The sequence below is a fragment of the Vipera berus genome (assembly GCF_964194415.1).
Source record: "Vipera berus genome assembly, chromosome: Z".
Classification (NCBI taxonomy): domain Eukaryota; kingdom Metazoa; phylum Chordata; class Lepidosauria; order Squamata; family Viperidae; genus Vipera; species Vipera berus.
The window spans coordinates 36,559,984-36,584,696 of record NC_138205.1 but is presented as its reverse complement, the minus strand read 5'-3'; the positions used below and the strand labels follow the sequence as shown (position 1 = coordinate 36,584,696).

The following is a 24,713-nucleotide window of genomic DNA, read 5'->3' as shown; positions in this document are numbered from 1 at the left end:
ATTGCAAACTCTGGTTAAGAACAAGTAACATATCGAAGAAACAGTTTGAGAAAGATGGTGGGAAGAACTAAGATTCTGAAACTAGATTTTAAAAGAACATAAAGAAGGAAGGACATCAATATTGAAATTATAACAGCTATAATCAGTCTATCTATTTCTGCACATTCTAAAATTTTCTTAATTAAAACCTCTTCAGCTGGTAAGTTTTCATTTTTCCAGTATTGGGCAAATGCTATTCGCTGCAATATTAATCACATGTGAATGGAACATGGCTGTGTGTCAGGCATCAGGTTTTTAACAAACTCAAACAGCCTGTCATATGTAGCACATTGCTTGTTTGGAAGCAGTGCATACAATACAGGATGCACTCCCTCACACTTCTTTGCTAGGATTACGTACACCTGTGCAAAGAGTTTTGGAGCTATGGCAAAAGATAAGAGAAAGAAGATTCAGTTTATTATAGAACATGGGATAATATTTTACCAATGGTTAGGAAAACGAACTAGTGAGAAATGAATGTGATATGTTATTTTGAATCTATATTTGTAAGAAGAATGACATGTATTGATTAACTGATACTGTTTGTGATTATTGTTTATTACAATCTCTACAGTTATCTATTACTATACTAACTATTGTTAATTGAACATATGTACCCAGACAATAGCCTGTTTGCTAAGAATGAAAGTGTTATTAGGGGACAACCCCAATGTTGATCCCAACCCTGTCCTAATCCCAACCCCTAGTCCTGATCCCAACCCCACCCTAAACCCTAATCCCTAACCCAATCCTATTTTACCCCTAACCCTATAAAATTCAATAAAATCCTTTAAAAAAACCTACACTCACCTTATCACTCACCACATGTTTATTGGACCCGTGCCCTTCCTGGCTGACTTATGCAGCCCGGGAGAGGACACGCAGCTGGTTCCAGGCAGTTATATCAGCTTCTTTGAGTGAGGGTAGCTTCCCTGCCGTCTTGAAAGAGGCGGTGGTGAGGCCCCTCCTCAAGAAGCCTGCCTTGGACCCAGCTGTATTGAACAACTTTCGTCCGGTCTCCAACCTTCGCTTTCTTGCGAAGGTTGTTGAGAGTGTGGTGGCGCATCAGCTCCCTTTGGTCCTGGATGAAGCGGATTATCTAGACCCGTACCAATCGGGTTTCAGGCCCGGGCACAGCACGGAGACGGCATTGGTCGCGCTGGTGAATGATCTCTGGAGGGCTCGGGACAGGGGTCATTCCTCTGTTCTAGTCCTATTGGACCTCTCAGCGGCTTTCGATACCATCGACCATGGTATCCTGCTGCGGCGTCTCAGGGGATTGGGAGTGGGAGGCACGGTTTTACAGTGGTTCTCCTCCTATCTCCAGGGACGTTCGCAGTCGGTGTTGACAGGAGGGCAGAGGTCGACCGCGAGGTCTCTCGTTTGTGGAGTTCCTCAGGGGTCGGTCCTCTCGCCTCTCCTGTTCAACATCTATATGAAACCGCTGGGTGAGATCATTCGTGGCTTTGGAGTTGGGTATCATCAGTACGCTGATGATACCCAGCTTTTTCTTTCTACCCCAAACCACCCCAGTGATGCCCTCAACGTGATGTCCCGTTGCCTGGAGGCGGTTCGGGTCTGGATGGGGAGGAACAGACTTCAACTCAACCCCGACAAGACCGAGTGGCTTTGCATACCTTCATCCCGGGTCTATTCGGATATTCCATCTCTTTCTATGGGGGGTGAATTATTACCCCCCGTAGATAGGGCTCGCAACTTGGGAGTCCTCCTAGATTCGCGGCTTACCTTGGAAGATCACATGGTGGCCGTGACTAGGGGGGCTTTCGCCCAGGTTCGCCTGGTGCGCCAGTTGCGGCCCTATCTAAGCCGGGATGATTTATGCACGGTCACTCACGCGCTCGTGACCTCTCGTCTAGACTACTGCAACGCCCTCTACATGGGGCTTCCCTTGAGGACCACCCGGAGGCTCCAACTGGTACAGAATGCAGCCGCGAGAGTTGTGTTGGGAGTTTCCCGATACTCCCACGTGACACCTCTGCTCCGTGAGCTGCATTGGTTGCCAGTTGTCTTCCGGGTGAGATTCAAGGTGCTAGTAATGGCGTTCAAAGCCCTCCATGGCATGGGGCCGGAGTACCTCAGGGAACATCTGCTGCCAGCATCAAGCTCCCTGCGCCCTGTGCGTTCCCACAGAGAGGGCCTCCTCAGGGTGCCACCGGTCAGAGAATGCCGTCTGGTGGCCCCCAGGGGGAGATCCTTCTCTGTGGGCGCCCCGGAGCTATGGAACCAGTTACCGGTTGAGCTCTGGACGGCGCCCGATCTGCGCTCCTTTCGCTGCGATCTGAAAACATACTTGTTCGAGCAAGCCGGCCTGGCCTGAGGGGGGATTGGTGGGGTTTTTTATCATTCTTATTGGGGTTTTTATTATGTATCAATTGTATTTTAATCGGGCATGCATTTAATTATTTTTTAATTTTTGTAAATTTCTGTGTTTTATTCTTGCCCTGTACACCGCCCTGAGTCCTTCGGGAGAAGGGCGGTATAGAAATGATAATAAATTAAAATTAAAATATGTAGAGGTACCCATCGGAAACAAACTTATCTTCCTCTCTTGCTTGCTACAGTTACAACCATCTCGCAGGCAGAAGTCTTCTCAACAGCAGTAACACAAGTCTTGTTGTCCTCAATAAATGCAACGTACAATATTTTATTGGCTTCCCATAAGAGTGTTGGGGTGGGGGATATGATTTACATGGAATGATGGAGGCTGTATGAAGACCAGAAGGAAACACCTTGATGCAAACAAAGTCATCACTAAAAGTCAACATGGGTTTGTCAAAAACAGACCATGCCAGACAAATCTTATTGCATTCTTTGACCAAGTGACAAAATTAGTGGACCAGAGGAATTCTGTAGATATAATTTACTGGACTTCAGTAAGGCATTTGATAAAGTAGATCACAACCTACTACTTGATAAGATAGAAATAGATAGCATCACCACCAGATGGATTTGTAGCTGGCTGACAGGCCGTACTCAGCGTGTGGTCCTCAATGGAACTGCATTTACATGGAAGGAAGTGTGTAGTGGGGTGCCCCAGGGCTCTGTTCTGGGCCCAGTGCTCTTCAACATCTTCATTAACGATTTGGATGAGGGGATAGATGGGCAACTCATCAAATTTGCAGACGACACCAAGCTGGCAAGAATAGCCAATACTCCAGAAGATAGGCTTAAAATACAGGAGGATCTGGACAGACTCGAACACTGGGCACTATCTAACAAAATGAAATTCAATGGTGAAAAAAGTAAGGTTCTACATTTAGGCAGGAAAAATCAAATTCATAGGTATAGTATAGGTGGTACCTTGCTCAATAGTAGTAACTGTGAGAGGGATCTTGGAGTCCTAGTAGACAATCACTTCAATACGAGCCAGCAGTGTGCTGCAGCTGCCAAAAAAGCCAACACATTGCTAGGTTGCATTAACAGAGGGATAGAATCCAGATCAAGTGAAGTACTAATGCCACTTTACAATGCTTTAGTAAGGCCACACCTGGAATACTGCATCCAGTTTTGGTCACCACGATGTAAAAAAGATGTTGAGACTCTAGACAGGGTACACAGAAGAGCAACAAAGATGATTGGGGGACTGGAGGCTAAATCATATAGGGAACGGTTGCTGGAATTGGGTATGTGTAGTTTAACAAAGAGAAGGGTGAGGAGTGACATGATAGCAGTGTCCCAATATCTCAGGGGCTGCCACAGAGAAGAGGGAGTCAAGCTATTCTCCAAAGCACCTGAAAGCAGGACAAGAAGCAACGGATGGAAACTAGTCAAGGAGAGAAGCAACCTAGAACTAAGGAGAAACTTCCTGACAATTAGAACAATTAACCAGTGGAACAACCTGCCTCCAGAAGTGGTGAATGCTCCAACACTGGAAGTTTTTAAGAAGAGACTGGACAGCCATTTGCTTGAAATGGTATAGGGTTTCCTGCCTGAGCAGGGGGTTGGACTAGATGACCTCCAATGTCCCTTCCAACTTTATTATTATTATTATTATTATTATTATTATTATTATTATTATTATTATTATTATTATTATTATTATTATTATTATTATTATTATTATCCTTCATAGGTGTGGATAATTAGGAGTGAATCTGGCGTCTTAAGTTCTCCTGAAGTGCTATTGTAACTATTTAGATGCAACGTTTATTTATTCAGGGTTGTTAAAGGTGCAAGGGAGGCAGATGAAAGCTAGAGCAATGTAAACAGTCTAAGCCAAGAAAGAATTTTCATTCCAGTCATCAGCCATTCCATGAAGCCCAAAGCCTTCTACAGGAACCTCAATTTGCATATCTTGATATCAAGATATACAGAGGAAACTGAAACTTTGGGGGTGGGGAGATAGAACAGTCCCCCTTTGCAGATGAGAGAAAATATAAATTATCAAATAAACTAATGAAAATTGTTTTTTGGAGTGGTTCTTTCTTTTTCTCACTTCTTACTGCTAAAATGGTTTGGCTCAAGGGACTGTGGACTGGCCCTCCCCCCTCATCCTGATGCACCTAGCCCCCCCCCAGCTCCCGCTACCAGCCCCATGGAAGATTGCAAGAACCTTCCATCCCAGCTTCTCTTGTCTCTCTTTCTTTTCATCCCCAGTGTCACAGCCTGCCTCTATACTGTATCTTCCCCCCTCATTGCCCCTCTTGCAGTCTTTTGTGGTCATTTTTCCCCAGTCTCTTTTATTTTCCTTTTGAACAAAGCCTACATGTCAAGGTGCACCTGCTGCCAAGGTCGCGCCAGCGCCCCAGATATCGCTGCCACCAGACACTATACCCAGGCCATCAGCCATCCTTCCTTTCCTTCCTTCACTGCATCTTGCCAGAATCCCAGGCAGTGGTTCTCTGGAAGGGGAAGTGCCGAATGCTTCTACCATAACTCTTCCTTCCTTCCTTCCTTCCTTCCTTCCTTCCTTCCTTCCTTCCTTCCTTCCTTCCTTCCTTCCTTCCTTCCTCCCCTCCCAAGATTGAGAAACACTGGCAAAAAGGTTTGGAGAATCTTTCCCCCTCCCTCAGTCACAGAATGTGTCACAGCTCTCTTCCAATCCTCTGTTGAGGACACGGGTCTGCGAGGGGGGAGACCCGTGCCTGCGCGAACACACAACACAAACACACACACAACACACATGGACACACACACCAACATTAGAAAGAGAGTAGAGCAAAGGAAGGAGAGACATAGCCTAGAATGGGTTAGCAAGGTTATCATTGGGATGGGAGGGGACAGTCACCTGACCTGGGTTATTTATTCATTTATTGCAATCTGGTGACTGAAATTTGGTAGCACAATCAAGGTAGACAGAAGAGGATTTGGGGTCTGTGGCTTCCCCAGCTGGCCCTCCAGAAACGTACATGCATTCTCAGCAGCCATATATGTCTACCGACTGACAGGAAATATTAAATGCCCTTTTATGAGTGAAATTGCAGCAGCATTATTAATAACAGCCATGGCAATAAATAATTGAGCCGCTGCGTGGCAATCACTTTGGTTGTTGCTGCTGATTCACGGAGGGGATTTATTGAGTAAGCAAGTAACATAAAAAAATTAATTTTAAATGCATTTAATCGGCAGGCTCAGCTTCACAAATTTATGATAATCACATATTTGCTGCTTTAGTTGTTTAATACACGAGATGAATGTATCAGATAATGTGCCGTTCGCCTGCTACCCCACACTAGGCCGCCTCCCCAATCACAGGATCTTCACCTGCCCTGCAATTTGCCTGTGGACCCACCCCACAACACAGCCCCTGCGATGGCCCACTGCGCACTGCTGTTTGCCTGCATCATATGCTTCTCCCTGCCACTGATTGGCTGGCGGCTAACTGTCCCATGCAGCCAAAAGCCCGGGACAAAGGGGCCTCGGCCAATTGGCCAGGCCGGGCCGAAGGGCGCGAGGCGGAGTATGCGGGGCTCATTGGCCAGGGATAATGGGTGGGGGCGGGCGAGCCAAGCAGGAACATTAGAAGCATATGGGCAGAGGCGGGAGGCTCAAGGAGAAAGAGGCGTGGCTGAGGGTAGCCTAAAGGTCCCATTCCGCATATAGTAAGATTGTTCCCACTTGGGAATGTTTACTGAACCACTGTAAGGCTGCTATACAAGCAATTCCCACACTACTCAGGTGTCGTCATATAAATGGGATCTAGACATAAAGTAGGACTTCTACAACTGGTAATGAAGAAATACAAGCCTTACGTTTATCTTAGTTTATGGCATAAATTATACTTTACTTTCCTCTGAAGTTCCATCTGATAAAATTAAACAATGTCACATCTCTTAAAGTTCAAGCTCCACTGATTTGAAAAGAATATCAAATTAACTACCCAGACATTCTGACATGCATGTGTGCCCAAACCTCATAGCAACCAACTTAAAAGCATAGCAACGGCAGCTATTTGGCTGAAAAATCCATTCCATTGTCAAAATATAGCTGTAAGCTTTTCCCTTCTCTTGATCCGATCATCCTTTTCTTCCTTTTTTTTCCCAGCAAAATAAATTATTGGGACAGGGAGTAAAAAAAACAAACTGATGTAGACTGAAAACGTTTTGCCTCGAATTCAGGAACAGGTAGTTTTGAAGATCATTCAATGATGAAAGACAAAATATGTGTGGCAAATGCATACATTTAAAGGTATGAATGTGGGTAGTTTTAGAAATAAAATTATGGATTTATTCATTATAAAATATGTAATCTGTCCCACTTCCAAGGATTCTGGGTGAGTCACAATTTTCAAACAGCAAAATTACCCAAAAAAGTCACTGAAAAGGCAATTTACAAAGTGATGTAAAAAATAACAAAGCAAATGAAAATGTCAACCGTTAAAATATAGATCAAATCAGAAATTAAAAGCAACAATAACCATTCTCAAAAGTTAAAACAAACTAGCACTAGCAACTTAAACTTAAAACACCTTGCAGAAAGAATACTTTTTATCCTATCCAAAATATGAACAAAGAGGAATTATCCAGATTTGGGCAAGAAATAATAAATTAGCTTATAAATATGGAAGCCAAGATCTGCCTGCAAACTTACTTTCTCCAGCCTTCTTGGAGGATCCTAAATATCTCCTAGGCTGAATGCCTAGCATGAAAAGGTTCTGTTTGCAGAAGACAGCCTCGAAGATAACTTAGTCAAACTATGTTGGGTTTTGTAGGTAAAAAAACCAAACAAACCCATTTTGGTTAGCATTGGGAAATCAGTTATGCAATGTTTTAGCCTCTCTTTCAAGTGAAGAGGTGAAATAACTTAGAGAAGGGACTGAAATATTATATAATTAGTTTCTGAATAAAATACAGAAAAATAAGTCTAAAACACAGACCCTGAAACCTCCTAAAACCTTTGCCACAGGTAATAGAGGAGACCTTGCTGCAAGTTTTGATATGCAGCCATTTCAAGTGATTTATTTTTATTTAACAGTGGCATCAAGCAAAAAATAATCAGATCTAACCTGATTTGTGACAATCTCTGAACAAATGTCACTTGAAGTGAAAAAAGTATGTATAACCACATGAATCAACTTATGAATACAATTGGAATAAGAATTTTGGTTGTTAAGCAAGGCATATGCTAAATAAGTCATACTCTATTTTATCACCTTTTTTCCACAGTTGTTAAGCAAATCACTGCAATTGCTAAGTGAGTCATGCAGTCTTAAAATGGATATGGTTTCAACCATTTAGCTTTGCTTGTCAGAAGTTAGCTGTGAAGGTCATAAATAGTGATCAGGTGACCCTCCCCCTCCAAGATGCTGTAACCATCGTAAATACAGGCTTGTTGCCAAGAGTCCAAAGTCTGGTCATGTGACTGTGGGGATGCTCAAACTCCCAGCCCGCGGGCCAGACACTTCATCCGGAAGCCACGCCCACCCCATTGCCGGCAATGGCAAAACTGTCCCGATATGTTGCGTGACATCACATGACCATGAGTTTGACATGTGAAAGGATTAAAGCATTTTTACAGTGCCGTTATAACTTTGATGGCTACTACATGAATGTTTGTATGTCAAGGACTACCTGTATGCTTTATGCTAATTCTTTTGGATTTTTTTAGCTTTAGACACCACAATATTTAGGTTCTGATCTTGCCATATCAATAATCATTTAAAATGGGTCACTTCAAATTTTGTTCATTTTCTTACACTAGAAAATGAATACAGGTAAATCCGCAGCTTACAACCACAATTGACCTCAAATTTCCATTCCTAAGCAAGACAGTTGTTAACTGAGTTTGCACCATTTTATGACCTTTCTTCCCACAGTTGTTAAGTGAATTACTGCAGTTGTTAAGTTAGCAACATGGTTTGTTAAGTGAATCTGGCTTTCCCATTGACTTTGCTTCTCATGCTAGTTGCCAAATGGCTGAATTTTGATCACATGACCACGAGGATGCTCAGTGGATGCTGTAAATCACTATGGAGCAGTACCTAGTTGGCTAATGAAATGTCTGCAAGCAAACAACCAAACTCAGAGAGCACCCAGGACTTCCCAAAACATTTAAAGTTGTCAACAGCTTCAAAAAAAAGATAGAAAATTTTATAATAAATTATTTATAGAAAGAACATTTTCTGTCCCACACACAGGACTAATTAAAATCCAATTAAAGCCCCATTTAAACAATGATTCTAGCTGTTATAATTTCAATATTGATGTCCTTCCTTCTTTATGTTCTTTTAAAATCTAGTTTCAGAATCTTAGTTCTTCCCACCATCTTTCTCAAACTGTTTCTTCGATATGTTACTTGTTCTTAACCAGAGTTTGTCAACAAGAAGGCACTTAGGTATTATTAGTGTGTTTAAAAATGGAGTAAAGTAATGTGGGGATTGAATGTTTGGGAAATTAAATGGCTTAAAAATAAATATGAAGATGAATCCATGAATAAAAGTGGGAACATCCTGGGAAATTAGGTATGGACTAAAAACGTAAGGCTGGAGAAGGTTTAGACTCCAGATCCTGGAAAATAGAAACTGTGTCCATAATATAAAAGACTATATTTCATTTTGAGCAATAATCTTAGAGCAAATAAACTTGCAATAGATGTATTTACAAATTTTTCAGTATACATATTTCAGAAATCAAACCCATGGTATTTCATGTGCTTACTGCAATAATGCAAGCTTTCAGAAAATAATTGTGATTTTGCTCCCCTTGTTTTCTTAAGATTCTACATTTGTTTTTATGTATTCATGTAATAAAAAAATGTAGATTCCACCCAAATATATGCTCATTATTCTCAGTGAGTCTTTGTTCTAAAATGCTGTACCATGCTCAACCAGAATGTAAATAATTTAATGTTTTAAAAAAGTATCTGGGGAAGATACACATAAAAATTATAGGCTAGTTTGAGCTGCTATTTTATTAAGCAGATTTCTGCTGGTTGAGGTCTGAACAGTAGATTACATGGGAGATCTGGATAAGTTCTTCTGACCTTCAGGCAGACTCTAATAAATAAAATAAATGCCAACGCTGTATTGAAGCAAATAGACCCAGATGGTCATGGGAAAAGAAAATCCAATTTCCTCAATCTTGGTTTCATTAGCAAAAGTGTTATAATGGTATGATACAGTTATTTGATAACAGTCCATTCTGAACCACTTCTAAAATAATGGGATACATCTGGATAGATGGTTACTAATGCTACTAGTGAAAGGACATAGTGTACTATTTTGGGTTTTTTACTCCCTGATTGAATTGGGGTGAGGAAGGGTTAAGGAAAATAACAGAGCAAAAGTGTAGACAATATAGGATAATTAAACATGAAAGTCAGGGACATCTAGATTCCCTGATTATTTATTACAGAAATAAGCTGCATGGATACCCATTGGAAACTTTCTGGAGGCATCTCTAGCTTGAGCTGCCTTGGTGTGGAATCACAAAGTTTCACTTTAGAATCTTTAGCTGGCAGGCCAAAGGTATATGAACGAACAGCTGGCAAAGGGTAAATTAAAGCCATTACACAACTCTCCTAGACCTAGAACATACACACACACATCATCTGCTTAGCTGCTGCATTGGCATTTATGGTCTTTCACTTTGAAGTGATTTCAAAACTACCTTTCAACACTTTTTTCCACTAATGTGGCAATGGTCAAAGAGTGCAACTATTTTTTATTATTTCTGATAAAAATTCAAACTTTCCACAGACTTTCATACAAATTCTTTACGTACACTGTAAGAACTATGCAAAGAAAGGTTAGGATTGTCAGATTTGCTTTCCTCAGCTATTCAGGAATGATGCAAGACCCTACTGTGTGCATTCAGAAGTCTCTCTTCTGAAGTTTCCCTTCTGGGTTCGGAACAAGATTTTTTTTAATACACTTCTATGTGTGTTTGTATGTATTGATGGAAAAGGTGGCACATCTTTCTTGAAAAGCAAAGAATTTAGATTCCTGAGATTTTTTGCATTCACAATATTGGTTCTCTCTTGGTTAAAGTAATAATGAATGATATGAAATGCAATAGCTCTGGACAAAGTAAATCTATACTGAAAGCATTGTTCAAAATATAGATAGAGCTTCTTTAAATTTAAACCAGTTCAATCTTCTAGTTTCAGCATTTTATTCTGTATGTCCTCAGAAATAAAAAAAATCTACATGGATTTATATAGGAATGCTACAGGAAGAAACTTAGACTGTCAAGGGTTTGCCCACAGAATTAAAACTAAGGTTGCTTTTCTGGTATAAGTCTTTATGGATGTATTCCCATTATGTCAGCATCTGGCAGTATGAAAAGCCATTTTGTGCAGAGAACACAGCAAACTTTTAAGAAAATGGTTTTCATGTTGCTTTCTAACATACATATTTCTTGCACATAAAAATTAACTGGAATAAAGCACTATTTCTTCTATGTTTGACTTCAAAGCTCAAATTATTATTATTATTATTATTATTATTATTATTATTATTATTATTATTATTATTATTATTATTATTATTATTATTATTATTATTATTATTATTAAACTTATTATAGAGCTTTAGCCTGCTACATAGTAACCCACTGGGGATGATCAGCCATTTTCAACTCAAAACAAAGCCAGTCTACTGATCCTTTGGAGTCACTCACCATTTTCAACTTTTCAGCCTCTTTGGCAAAAGTAGAGGACCCTTCAAACTATTTTCTTCCTGAATCAGAGAGGAAAATAACCCATTTGCAACAAGTCATTGTAAGATACTGTAGTAGAAGTTTATGTGAGAGCTCTAAAATGTCAGGATTGTCCTGACAAAATGTCCCAAAAGGAAGACACCCCCCCCCCTCTCTCTCGCCCTGTTTCTGTTTTATCTTGGCTTACAATTACCAGATTGATCATGTCCTGGTGGGTGGAATTTTACATCCATGTACTACAAGCAGAATAATGAAGCATTGTGGCCTCAACCAAAGCAGAGCATTTCATAGATTGTTTATCCATTATTTTTCTGATTAAAAATTGTTATTAGAAGTTTACAGTTGAGATATATCTGGACTTAAAGAATAGAATTGGTGGTTTAAGTAAAAGTGCCCTATCTCTTCTAATGCAGTCGCTGCACAGAACTCTAATTTATAGCTTCATTGTAGGAAGCAGATTACCTTTTGATAACAAAAGCTGATCCAGAAAAAAAAAGTAATACTAATTACTGAGTTTGTGTGCATTGCTTTTGCTTCTTATAATCACCTATGCAAATAGAACATTAGATTAAAAGAAACATTTTTGATGCATTACTGTTTTTTCTATGCTGGGAATGTATGCCCATTTCTCCTACTTCCAGCTGCTATAAGCCTTGCATTACATGTTTCCCCTTAATACTCCTAGGAGCTGTCTGTTTCACACAAGAGATAGGTAGTCTAGGGCAATTTCAAAGGTGATCCCAATGTCTTGAGTTCTTTGTTTATTTGTCTGCAATCAGCAGCAAAGCAATCAAGATTTGTATAAGAACTTACTTGATCTAGGGTATGGAGGTTTTCCTTCTGTGCCATAAAAGAAAACTGCTGTCTGATGACAGGTTATTTTCTTTATGGAGGGGGCAAGATAGGCCCTCAAGGGGAAGAAGAGCAAGTTGCCTTCTTGTAAACTCTCTTACAGCATTGATTAAGGACAGTTAATGTATTCCATTCCCCTCCCCTCCCACCATCCCTCTTTACATCTCGCCCTCCTGCTGTTAGGAGAAGACATGTGCTTCCAGAAAAAGCTTTTATTGTCTAGTCAGAATAAAGCATATCTCAAATATAGATTTTATTAAGGGGAAGTTTCAGAAACATGTATTTTTGCAATTTTGTCATATTCTCCCAGTTTAGTTCTGTCGTTTACCACAAAAATTATCACTGAGGGAGGAAAGAGAAAACATCTATTTGGTAGTTCTGTGGATCTTCCCCAAAGCTCAATTAAAATGCTACCCGCCTGTCCTTGAGCCAGAAAGAAACTATGCCAGCATAAACATTGCTTTCCCCATTGCTGATTGCTGTGCTACATCTAACCTCTGTTTTGGCTTTCCATTATATGTAGTCCTCAACTTATGATCATTTATTTAACAACTGTGTGAAGTTACAATTTACAGCCAATCCTGGCAGTTAGGACCATCATATATCATTGTGGTCATGTGATCGAAATTTGAAATATATACAACTGGCATGTATGTATGATGGTTGCAGCATCCCCAGGTCATATGTTTGCCAGTTGTGCAGCAAAAAAAGGTCATAAAATCAGGCAAAACTCATTTAATGACTGCATCACTTAGCAATGGAAGTTCCAGTCCCAATTGTGGTTGTAACCAATCAAAATAGATGCAAAATGTGTTAAATCCACTCTCTTTGCCACCCTCCCCTTCCTGAATGTCACCAACCATAAGTGTCCCCTACATCCAATGGTTTTTATCAAAATGGTGAAATGTATACTGTGATGTCACAAGTTCTTCCACTCATGTACTTATGTGTGATGTACAAAATGGATGGAATTTGCATCTTAGCAGTTGTTTTGATTGACAGATTGCTATTATTATAAAATAATTCACAAAATCCTCTTTGCCAACCTCTGAAAGTTTGGCTGAGCCCCTGCCAGTGATGCCTGCCAGTGATGCCTCTTCAGTGGCTGGAGCGACTGCTTGTGCTCTGCCAGCCAGAGCTCCATTGTGGCCAGGAACAGCTCCATTCTTTTCCTTCATCTTCAAATCTTCACCAAGTCTTCATCACTCTCCCAAAAGATGGGCAAGTGATCTGGGCCCAGGTTTTAGGAGACTTGGTTTGATGTCATGGTTCCAACAGACAGAGACAAATAAAGCAGAACTGCGAGGCTTGAAAATCTCTCAAAGAACATGTTTATAACTTACAAAGTATTGGCACGATCAAAAGTGAAACCAAGTCTGAAATTTCCACTGAAATTTCCCAATTACAAAGTATAATTCCCACCTACAAAACTATACCATCACTACATTCCCCAATACATTCATTTGGCAGGCTTTCTAATACAATGCCTAGTCCCTGATCGCGGGAGCCTTAGTTCCCGTGGGACAGAAGATTATTATGATTAGTGAAGCACCTGGGCAAGCCCCCCTCCCTTTGTCCTGTGTGGCAACCTAGAATGAAGAGAAAGATGGCTGCAGCCAGGCTCATTGTAGAGTTGACACCCAGATTGTTGGAGGATAATATGCTGACTCTGTAAGCCACTTAGAGAGGGCTGTAAAGCACTGTGAAGCGGTATATAAGTTTAAGTGCTATTGCTATTGCTATTTAACAAATTAGGAAGGCAGCATAGGCAAAAGGGGAGAAACTATAGGAATAAAAAAGTAATCAAGAAAAGAAATCAGAACACTGCATATAAATTAATTGAATACTGATACAGTGCTAGAACCGATTGCCAAGGACACTGCACATGCCTGCATAAAAACTATTTTCATCATTGGGAAGCTTGAGGAACAAATTGGATGAATGCTTGACTACTAGATTAATTGAGCTGGTCTGTCAAGTCTGGCAGAAGCTCATTCCAGTGGAGGCTATTGACCAATTAAAACATCTTTTGTGATTAATCACTTGCCTTTAATAGAGCAGTCATCTAATTAACTAAATTTATATACATTTGCATACAAGTGAAAGCTCAACAAACTATACTTTTTTAGATATTAAAGGAAGCATGTACCATAAAATTATTAAAAAGGTATTGTACGAATAGCATATTTAATAACTTGTATTTCATTCCATATGTAGCAATATAGCAGAATGAAAATAGACTTAAAATTAAACAAGCATTGTGAATGTAGAGCTCTGCTGATTAAAATTAATCAACCACTATTAATTAAGTAAAGTGCTTGTATATCAATTAAATTGGTTAAAGTTTATAACTGCATCCAAATTCTACTTCCATGTTAGATATTGGAATAAAACACTGATTCTGTGGTTTTCAGAAAAAATATTTTGGCAAGGTTTCTATTTATGGACTATAAAATTTCTTCTAAATAAGAGATGTACAACTTTTTTTCAGGTTGAGGCCACATTCCACCTTTGAGCAAGCATGCTATGGATCATATTCCAAATAATAAATGCAACTAGACAAATAGATAAAGAGAAGGAATAAATTTGATTATATTCCATTTAAAACAATTTAAATAAATTTAGGTAGTAGGATTGTTCCCTATATATTTATATTTTGTCATATCACAATCATTATAAGATTCTGGATTCACAATAACATCAAAGAGTACAAGGTGATGGTAATCTCCTGTCCATGGCAATCATGTGTTTGTCATAGGCCATCAATGGCCTTTGTGCACATAGTATGTCTTAGATCTTGCATTCACTTTGGAGCAAATATACTGGTATCTCTTTTGGGGGGGGGACTTTTCCATCAGGTCATTGTCATGGACAGATCACTTCCTTGTGATAATGGCTTTGACTGGTGGCCACCTTCTGAAGGAAGGAAGAACTAATTCAGATGTCCACTACTGACATCTGATGGATCCACAAAGATTCCTGTTACTGCTTGGGGAGTTCCCAGCCATCTGTTGGCTGGTGTTTCTGTTAGATGCTTTTTTGACCACTGGAATACAGAGGCAACTGGCCTCTGCCCATCCACCAATCCTGTGCAATTCCTTGGTTCACTTAAGCAGTCTGTGAAATGATGTGGTTGAAGAGATACCTGGAATGGCACTGATGGAAGACAAGAAGGAAACGAGACTAGATATAAATTAAGCCTACATTTGACCTTTCTTTATAGCATTAAGGGCATAGTTACTTCTCTCCTTTATTACATCTATGGAATGTCAGCTTTAAAGATACCCAGACAATGTTAGGAGGGATGAGCCAGAAGGTCCAGTCATTGTAATATGCAGTAATCTGGTTAAGCTTTTCATGGATAAAATAACTTGCTTCTGCTCCAAGTTAGATCTAAATGGGCAGAATCTACTGAGATGATAGGGATGACATTCTGGGTGTTATCTGTGAAGCTTTTGAGCCTGTGGATCCCAAGAAAAGGGCACAATCTTCTTATATTAGTTGTTACTTGTGGATTCGATTTTTGCCCTACCTCTCTAAGCAGTGAAGCAGGGAATTTGAAGTTAAGATCCACACTGTAGTCAATTGAGAGAAGGGGACCTACCAGAAGTCTGTCAAGAGGCATTGGTTTGTCTATTTCTTAAGAAGCCAGGTCTGGGTATTACAAAAGTGGAAGACTTCATTCTTTGTCCAATTTTCCCTTTTTGTGGGTGAGTCTGAGAAATTGGTGAGCCTGCAATTGCAGAGGACTCTGAACTGTCTGGACCCTTGAAGTCTAGGTTCAGATCTAGGCATGGGACAGAAACTACACTGGTCTTCAGATTTCCTAGTGTTTGAATAGAATAGAGCTGGAAGGGAGCGACCTTGGAGGTCTTCTAACCCAGCCCCCTGCTCAAGCAGGAGAACCTATACCATCTCAGACAAGTGACTGTCTAGCCTTTTCTTAAAAATCTCCAGCGATGGAGCACCCACGATTTCTGGAGGCAAGCTGTTCCACTGGTTAATTGTCCTCATTGTCAGGAAGTTTCTCCTTAATTCCAGGTTGCTTCTCTCTTTGATCAGTTTCCAACCATTGTTTCTTGCTCTTCCTTCTGGTCCTTGGGAGAATAGTTTGACCCCCTCTTCTTTGTGGAGCTCCTCAAATACTGGAATAGTGCTATGATGTCATCCCTGTTTCTTCTTTTCTTTAGACTAGCCAAACAAAGTCCTGCAGCCATTCTTCATATGTTTTAGTCTCCAGACCTAGTGGGCCCCATACAGATTGTAACCATGTTGTTCCTATTTAGCTCTGCAGCCAAAGTTGTTTAGATAATATAACATGTACTTTTAAATTTTGTTTTTGGGATTCTTCTATTAATGCACTGGCTTAATGAATTGCTTCTTAGTTTAAAGAAAAATAAATATTTTCTTTTGTTGCCAAATCCTAAGGTCCATTGTCACCTGGATTATGTTGCTTCTGCCACACTTTGTCTCCCACTGATGCTCTTATGCTGTGTTTTGTTGCAAGAAGCCAAAAACATTTTCACTACAAGGTTTTTTCTTTCCATTTAAGAAAAATCACATTTTCCATTTGTCTTCCAGTCTTTTTTTTCTTATGAAGCTCGCTCTGCCACACCTTCTGTCTTCCAAATATGAATGGCAAATTGAATGCTGTAAGAGCATCACTGGGCCTGGTTCTGTTTTGATTGAGAGCAGTTTCTATTCCCAACAGGTTATTATGTTGCAGGGCTTGCTGTCATATTTAATTTACAAAGAAGATGACAGATACAAACTAGAGACACAACCTTCTGCTGCCAACTCATATTTAATCCTGAGCAACTTCTTCGTCTCCTACAAAAGAAGGATTCCTTCTGTAACAGAACAACAGCTGAATATTTGGGCTATATCAAAATGATGAGAGACAGTAACATGTTTAAGACTATGTTCTGGAAATGTGATAGAAAATATCTGTCCTAATGTTACACCTTCCCCCCCCTTCTCTCTCTCTCTCTCTCTCTCTCTCTCTCTCTCTCTCTCTCTCTCTCTCTATCTATCTCTGTCTTTCTGCCTCTCTCTCTCTTTGTGATTTTAGACCCGAAGCTCTCGGCATTCACAGGGTTCTCAGCCTGGCCTGGCTGATCAAGCCAAGCTTTCCTTTGCTTCAGCAGAGTCTCTGGAAACCATGTCTGAAGCCGAACTGCCCATTGGGTTCAACAGAATGAACCGCTTTAGACAAAGCCTCCCATTGTCGCGTTCCACCAGCCAAACAAAACTCCGGTCACCAGGTAAACTCTTTGTAAACTACCTAAGCATCTCTCATTCTCATGGGGATCCTGATCTTGGGCAGGAGATGTCATTTTTATTTTAAATGAAAGCTCTTTTTGTGTTACCTTTTTGGAGTTTTCCCTGTGGAGCACTCAAAGGGGATGTTTCTCTATAAGCATTTCTTTTTTTCACTTACAGTGCATATATAAGCATCTTAAATGAATCTGTAGCATGTTCATTTTATTTATTTAAATTATTTCTATGGCCCCTTTTCTCACAACAGAATAATCTTATTTTGATTTTTGGAGAAAGGGCCTGACATATTTTTAGGGGAGAAAGGATAGGCTTAAGGTTAAAATATTGACATCCCTAGTTAAAAAGATATTAGCTTATAAGTCTAGGAAAGACCCTGGCATAAAGACTCTAGCCTTCTCTAGATGTTCTGACCTTTAGCCAACAAAGTCATAAGACATTTTGTAAGAGATAATGAAAACTATATTCCATCATAACCAGAGGATTCCAGGTTTGGGAAGGTTGTCTTAGAGAATGACTGCTAGGCAGAACAAGCCATGCTATTCCCAGGACACCAGTATTTTGAGTGAAATTCAAAAAGCTTAGCTATATTAATTTACCTGCTCACAATTATTTTTACTAGTTTATTAACTTCCAAAATTCACAAAACATTATTTTTTTAAAAAATATTAAATCTAGAAATCCAGGACAATTGAAGCATCAATTAAAATCTTTGAATTAATACAGTAGAAGAATCAGAATATTACTTACTCTCCAGTCTACTGATTGTTATTATATCGCTGATCAACTATTACCTTTAGCTTTCCTGTGAAAATGGTGAGATAGCCCTGTGTGGAATTTCATACTCACACATCTAAATATCTTGGCACTAATTGCATGTGCTACTAGTAGACACTAAAATAGAAGTTGAATATTTAGCCATTTATCTGATCACATATAGTTCCATTTGTATTTGTGATTCCATTTTTTCCCTTCAGATATTGCTCTTCAAATAGATTACAATTGCACAACAATCTAGAAGAGCTTTTGGCAATTTGGGGAGCATTTTTGGCAATGTATACCAATTGTATGCCTGAAACATGTAAAATTGAATAAGATTATTCTATATTTTACCACTTATTCACCTATTAACAAGGGTCCTAGGGGATATGGGGTGTGGAGATAGATTTTTGTGCAACTTCCAAAGCAAAATTAACTAACACACCCAGTCAACTATGAGATAACCATTGATGTTTTACCACAAACTGATCCAGGTTTGTTTGCAGTAAACAAATTTTTACTTGCCACATCTCTTCCAACAACTATGAAATAAATCCTACAGGAGTCTGCAAAAATCCTCTCTCTGGGAATTTAATCTCTGTGACTCTGGCTTGTTTCAGTTTTTGACTCCCAAGCCACATGGAAGTGTGTGATAAAAAAGATTGAAATTTTTTTTTTATTGAAAAGTTTTAACATACATTTTCTCTTTAACAGTCCCCCCTCCCCCTCCCCTCTGTCCTGAAATTTTGAGAAGGGGGTACATTCCTCCAAGCCAGTCAGTGAACGACCTATTTTGATTGCACCACCATGGTCACCTTTTTTTCTCCCCCCAACAAAAAAATGGGGGGAGGGGGAAGAGCCCCAAACTGAGAAGATACAGAGTTCTTTTCAATTGCTGGAAGTACTAAAAATAAAGTTACCCATCTTTGCTTCCTGTGTCATGTGCTACCATCACATAAAGGTGAGTGAATTGCTTGGGAGAGGGATTCACAGCTATATCATACGAATATATGTCCTATGAAGTTTAAAATTTATAATTATGAGTCACTCAACAATTCCATCTTTTGATTTGTTTCCTTCCTGTTCTATTATCTTTTCCTATTATTCTCCATTTCCTCAGGCATCCTTTTCTTGCAATTTGGGGATGAGACAAGGAGGGTTCATATCACCCACGAAATCAGCAGTATGGATACTCTGCATGCCCTCATTGTCCACATGTTTCCTCAGAAGTTGACAATGGGGATGCTTAAGTCCCCAAACACTGCCATTCTGATCAAAGACGAATCCCGCAATGTTTTCTACGAATTGGAGGATGTCAGGTATGTTGCTGGCAGGACAGGTAATAACTCAGGTAATAACTCCTGGCAGGAAATAACACGCAAAATGGAATGTTCACTTCTGTATAAGAATGATTCTGTGGAAAGGAATTCTCTCCAAACCCCTGCTAAAGGAATCCCAAAAGATGGTTTTCAGCTTTTCTAGAATATTTCCAGCAATGGAAAATAGACTCTCTCTAAGATTCTGCTGCCAAACATTAGAGGTTTCTCCTAATGTTTCTCTTTACTCCAGAAGAATTGTAGGAGGCTGGGTAGAGAGATGAAAACAGAAATGTTTTGTCTGTCAAGAAAACATCAAAATATATTTTAAGAAAATATTAATCAAAATACAGTCTGTGGCAACACCAACTCCAGCCAGGGGAGATGCCTCGATCATGAACTAGGTTTTTTTATTTGTTTACTATAGCAATATGCTATCAGGAAATCGTTCTCTGTCTCTAGTCACTCTTTGAATTATGCATCATTGTTAAATATTTCTATCGAATTAGTCATCCTTGTTTTTATCACTCCTTGAGGAACTTAGTATATTTTCTTGCAAAATATTTTTATTGAAGACTAGCACTTTTTATAGCCCTCATGTAGTGCTTCCTGTAGCTTCTTTTCTCTTTTTACCTTTCCTCAATACACACATTCATGAAGAAAAGAAATTTAGTTAAACAGTACCTTTTGATTGATAGCACCAGGACCCATTTTACCAGAAATATCCCCGTTTGTAGATCTTCATGGTTCCTTTTATGTGAGCTTTGGCATTTCAGCCCAAACCTACAAGTAAGAAAGGAAGCCTACAGATATATAGGACCCAAATAGTGTTGAGCCTAGGTACACATTTGACATTTGACCCCCACAGAAGTATTTGCATGGACATACTTTTGTATATCAAAGCAACAGATTGCAAAAACATTATAAATTCTAAATCCTGATTTGATCTTCTTGGAGTCTTTTTGGAATGAACAGGAAACAATGACCCAGGAAAATGCCTTTATGTATCTGTCATCTTTGCTGCTATGAGTGTGCTCAAACATATTTTAGGACCTGAAATAATAATCAAAGCTAATACGCATTTATCTCATGTGACTCTTTGGACTTTGTTCTTCCAGGGATATTCAGGACAGAAGTATTATCAAAATCTACCGGAAAGAGCCCCTGTATGCCTCATTCCCTGGATCCCACATCACCAATGGTGACCTTCGGGTAAGACCAAGGATTGCATAGAGGCCATTCAGTTCTTTATTGTCAGTGACACAAGAGATAAAATGGGCAATGTACTAAGGAACATTTCATTAATACCTGTGCTATGGTGCACGCACTCATACATTGACTTTTAGCAAGCATTATGGTTCTGCAGATGTGCAGTCATAATCTTCCTCTTTCATGTTCAATGTATTCTACCAAAAGACGGCAATTTCCTCTTTGTAATTTGAGAGCTATAGATGTGCACTGGGGTGATTATTTCCTCAGAAAGTAACAGAAAAATCCTGACAATTCTAATCTAAGCACCTTCCCCACCCCTTCTTTTCTTCTTTCCTTTTCAGCAAAACTAAAATACTTGAACCAAATCACTTTAATAGAGAGGATCATTGGAAAAATCTGTATTTCCCTTGAGCTTTAGATATTCAGAAATTTTTTTAAGTAACTCCACTGTGGGAGCAATTTATATATCCTATAAAATTTTGCTTCTGAGGGATTCTAATTTAAGAAAAGAAAAGACTATAGAGAATCCCCTATTAGTGGATGGTGTCCTTGAGGTTTCAAGACTTGCATTTCTGTAAATCTGAGTACAAAGTTATGTTATACCACATTATCCACATGTGATTAGCTGTAGAAAAGTAAGTACAAACTCTCCATCTATTGTAGTGAACAACCTAGTTTAGTAAGGAAAACAGTTGTTTTGGAAGAAGTAGAAAAATGAAAAATTTTGGCAAGTTGTCAATGAATATTTCACTAGTATAAGCAGACTTTGGCAGGAAAATAATAAACATGCCCATCAAGGCATTCATCAGAGTAAAATATGTTTCCAAAAGAGATGGAATGGAATGAATCAACAGTTTAAAAAAAACTGTAAGAAATAAATTTTGTGCAAGAGAGAGAGAGAGAGAGAGAAAGACATACAGACAGACTTTGGAAGGTGATCTATTGTGATCGCCATACGAATAAGATATTTTTTTCCTCTATGCTCATGCAGCTCAGTATATATTATGCACTTATACAGTAGTTTCATGTGATTAAATAATCTCACATATTTTTACCTATATGCAGTAAAGATTTGTTACATTCTGAATTTATCTGGCTTCTTATTGTTCTAGAGAGAGGTGGTCTACACTTCCAGAGAATCCTCTCCCACCCGGCGCTTAAACAGCATGTCTCCTGCTTCCCACCTTACTTCTGGCTCCCCTCCTCCAGTGCTACAGTCATCCTCACCTTCCCGTTCCCGTATGTCTTATAGTGGTGGGCGCCCACCCTCCTATGCTGGCAGCCCTGTGCATCATGGAGAGCGCCTGTCCAACCTCCCTCCAGCTCAGGGAGTCTCACCAAGTCCAAGTGCTATCTTGGAACGCCGGGATGTCAAGCCAGATGAAGACCTGGTGGGGAAAAATATGGTACTGGTGAAGAATGAAGGCCTATATGCTGATCCATACAGTATGGTACATGAGGGACGTTTGAGCATTACATCAACTCAGTCACTAGCTGGGATGGGAGATCCATTTGCTTACCCTGGAGGTCTTTATAAGCGGGGCTCAGTGCGTTCTCTTAGTACCTATTCAGCTGCTGCCCTACAATCAGAACTGGAAGATAGTTTATATAAGCCCAATTCACAGATCTACAGTGATACTTATGGCCCAGGAATGGGCTTCCGTTTGCCACCATCATCTCCCCAGAAAATAGCTGATGGGCGACTGGTGGATGTTCAGCAGAGCCAAAGTCCTCACAGCCCTTATTCAGGGCCTCCAAGTCGATCCTCACCAGTACGGCAGACTTTCCGCAAAGACTCTTGTTCCTCAGTGTTCATGGAAAGCCCTGTCAATAAACCACGGAATCTCAGTTCTTCAGGTGCTCCAGAACTATTCCCTGGACCTGGGGAACGACCTCATTCTGGATTCAGTTCACCCGTGCCTGCCAAGGATACTGAAACAAGGTAAAAAATGGAAGTGTATCATTTCTTGCTAACTATTGTTGAAGGAAAAGTCTTCTTCGTGGTTCAGTCCAAGCCAGGGATAAACAACATGGTGACTACTTTAGAAAGAAGGTTGCAGTTTATTGAAGAGAAGAGCCAGACAGGAAGATGGCTCGGGAAGAAAAAGAAAAGAGCTGAGCACATGTAGGGAGTGGGTTTTTATACCCTCTTGAGCCTTTTGTTTGGAGTTGTTTCCTGTTCCTGTTTAAGGCTATTTCCTGTGTCATGTATTCTGACCTGATTCTGGGTGTGCCGTTTGGCATCTGTGGGTTAATCCTATTATGTCCTGTCTTAGCGTTTGGGTGGGGTATGTAGATTTTATGTGTCTTTCTCTTCTTAATCTTCTAGCTTCAACTTTCCTGAATGGTTTACATCTGCATTTCTGTAGAGCTAGTTTCTGCTTTGGGGAGGGAGACTTGGGGCTATTAGAAAAACTGGGCATGTTTTTCTGCCTTTTTAAAATCCTTTGAGGAAATATATTTTTCTGTCCTTTTAATATTTCCTTCTCTGGGGGGCTGACTTCCCACAATCCCCCCTTTGTGCCATAATAGTGTGGATGACACACTTTTACTGGTACAAGATTAAAATTTATCTGATCAGGGAGACTTGGTAAACAAGCTTTAAACTGTTAAGCCAAAAAAAAGGGGGGGAGACACTAATGGAGGCAAACAGAAAAAGATCCTTGCAGTGGCTCCCAAAAGGGGAGCTTCCAACCCATAAAGTTCTAAAAATCAGGGCAAAATTTTTTTTAGGTGGAAAACAAATTTATAGTTTCCAATATTCTGTGCCAATTATTTTCAAATGTTGGGTGTCACTTTGAGCTTCCAGTCAGGTTTGCACATTCCTCCCAAAATTCTTCACAGCCATAGTTTGCCTCAGTACATAACCACTGGCTGCCCATTTTCAAGGGTTGTTTCTGCCTTAGCTCTTAGTTCAGTTCATCCAGGTTAGTGATGTCCAATTGAGGTTAGCCAGTATGCAAGCCAGCTATCAAATTTTCTTAATTGCACATAGTGAGCCCTAGGACTCCCGATCTGAGTCCACCAGTGCAAGATATTCAGGAGACCTCTTTCCTCCTACTTCCTCAGTCAGGGCATATGAATTGCAACTCATGTGAGGGGGCCTGGTTCCCTCCTCCTTGGAATTTGCAGGAAGTTGTACATGCAAAGCTTTGAAGCCACAGAGCAAAAACCAGCCTGGGGAACTTTACTGAAGGTAGGTGGAGGGGAAAGACTCAGTGTGATTATGAATGGGGTGTGTGCGTGGGTGCAGCTACTAATACAAACAGGCAATACAAACATTCTGGATAAATTTTTCTCCCATCAGAGAGAAATTGGGGTGTTCAGGACTTGCTGTGCCAACTATTCCCAAATGCCATCTCTCCATAAATACATTCAACTGGCTTATTAGAATACAAATGGGGCAAGAAAGAAAACTTTACAATGAGTTTCCACCCTCCCCCATAGTCTTCCTAGTTTTGTTCTGAGGCTTCACATAGGGACCAATGGCTCCAGGGCTCCTTCCTTCTTCTGCAGCTTTCATAGGCATCTGGGGGAATGGTAGGACTTGGGAAGATCTGTTCCACTCAGGTTGCATGGTGGCTTCTTAGTGGATGGTTGGATTCAAAACCCAATTCCATGGCTCAGATGGATGGAGGCAACATCTGCGTCAGTGTGCTCTGCTTCCAAAGGTGGTGGTGGTGGGTCATCTGTGTAGGGCTGAAAGACATGAGAGCAAAATCTCCTCCCCCCTTTCTGGGTGGACTCTCCCAAGAGAAGCAGACAAAGGCATGAGCAGAGGATAAGAAAAGGAGAAGTAAAAGGAGGGGGAGCTTGCAGACAGAGTTTGAAAAGGTATTAATACTGCAGTGGTTAAAGAAACAGGCAGACAAAATGAGGAAATCACAGATGAGGACAAAAAAAGGCTGGATTCTGGTAAGAGAACATAAATGAAAGGTCTCATTTCTGAACTGAACATTTGTAACATACCGTATTTTCCGGCGTATAAGATGACTTTTTAACCCATGAAAATCACCTCAAAAGTTGGGGGGTCGTCTTATATGCCGGGTCGTCTTATACGCCGGAAAAAAAAACAAATCAGTCGAGCGTCCCCATTCTTGCAAAGCCGGGCCGCCGCGCGCAACCGAGCTATCTCCGGCGC

The 24,713-nt window shown here is 40.1% G+C and overlaps 1 protein-coding gene across 1 annotated transcript in view; it reads left to right on the top strand.

The window, feature by feature from the left end:
* The window catches only part of SRCIN1 (SRC kinase signaling inhibitor 1), a gene marked incomplete at both ends in the record, with an annotated part of 158,603 nt that overhangs the window by 82,525 nt on the left and 51,365 nt on the right, over positions 1-24,713 (top strand). The window contains 4 exons of the mRNA XM_081345707.1: positions 17,080-17,272; positions 19,165-19,363; positions 20,479-20,572; positions 21,685-22,514. Of these exons, the coding sequence (XP_081201833.1) occupies positions 17,080-17,272; positions 19,165-19,363; positions 20,479-20,572; positions 21,685-22,514 (1,316 nt within the window). The remainder of the gene's footprint in view (positions 1-17,079; positions 17,273-19,164; positions 19,364-20,478; positions 20,573-21,684; positions 22,515-24,713) is intronic.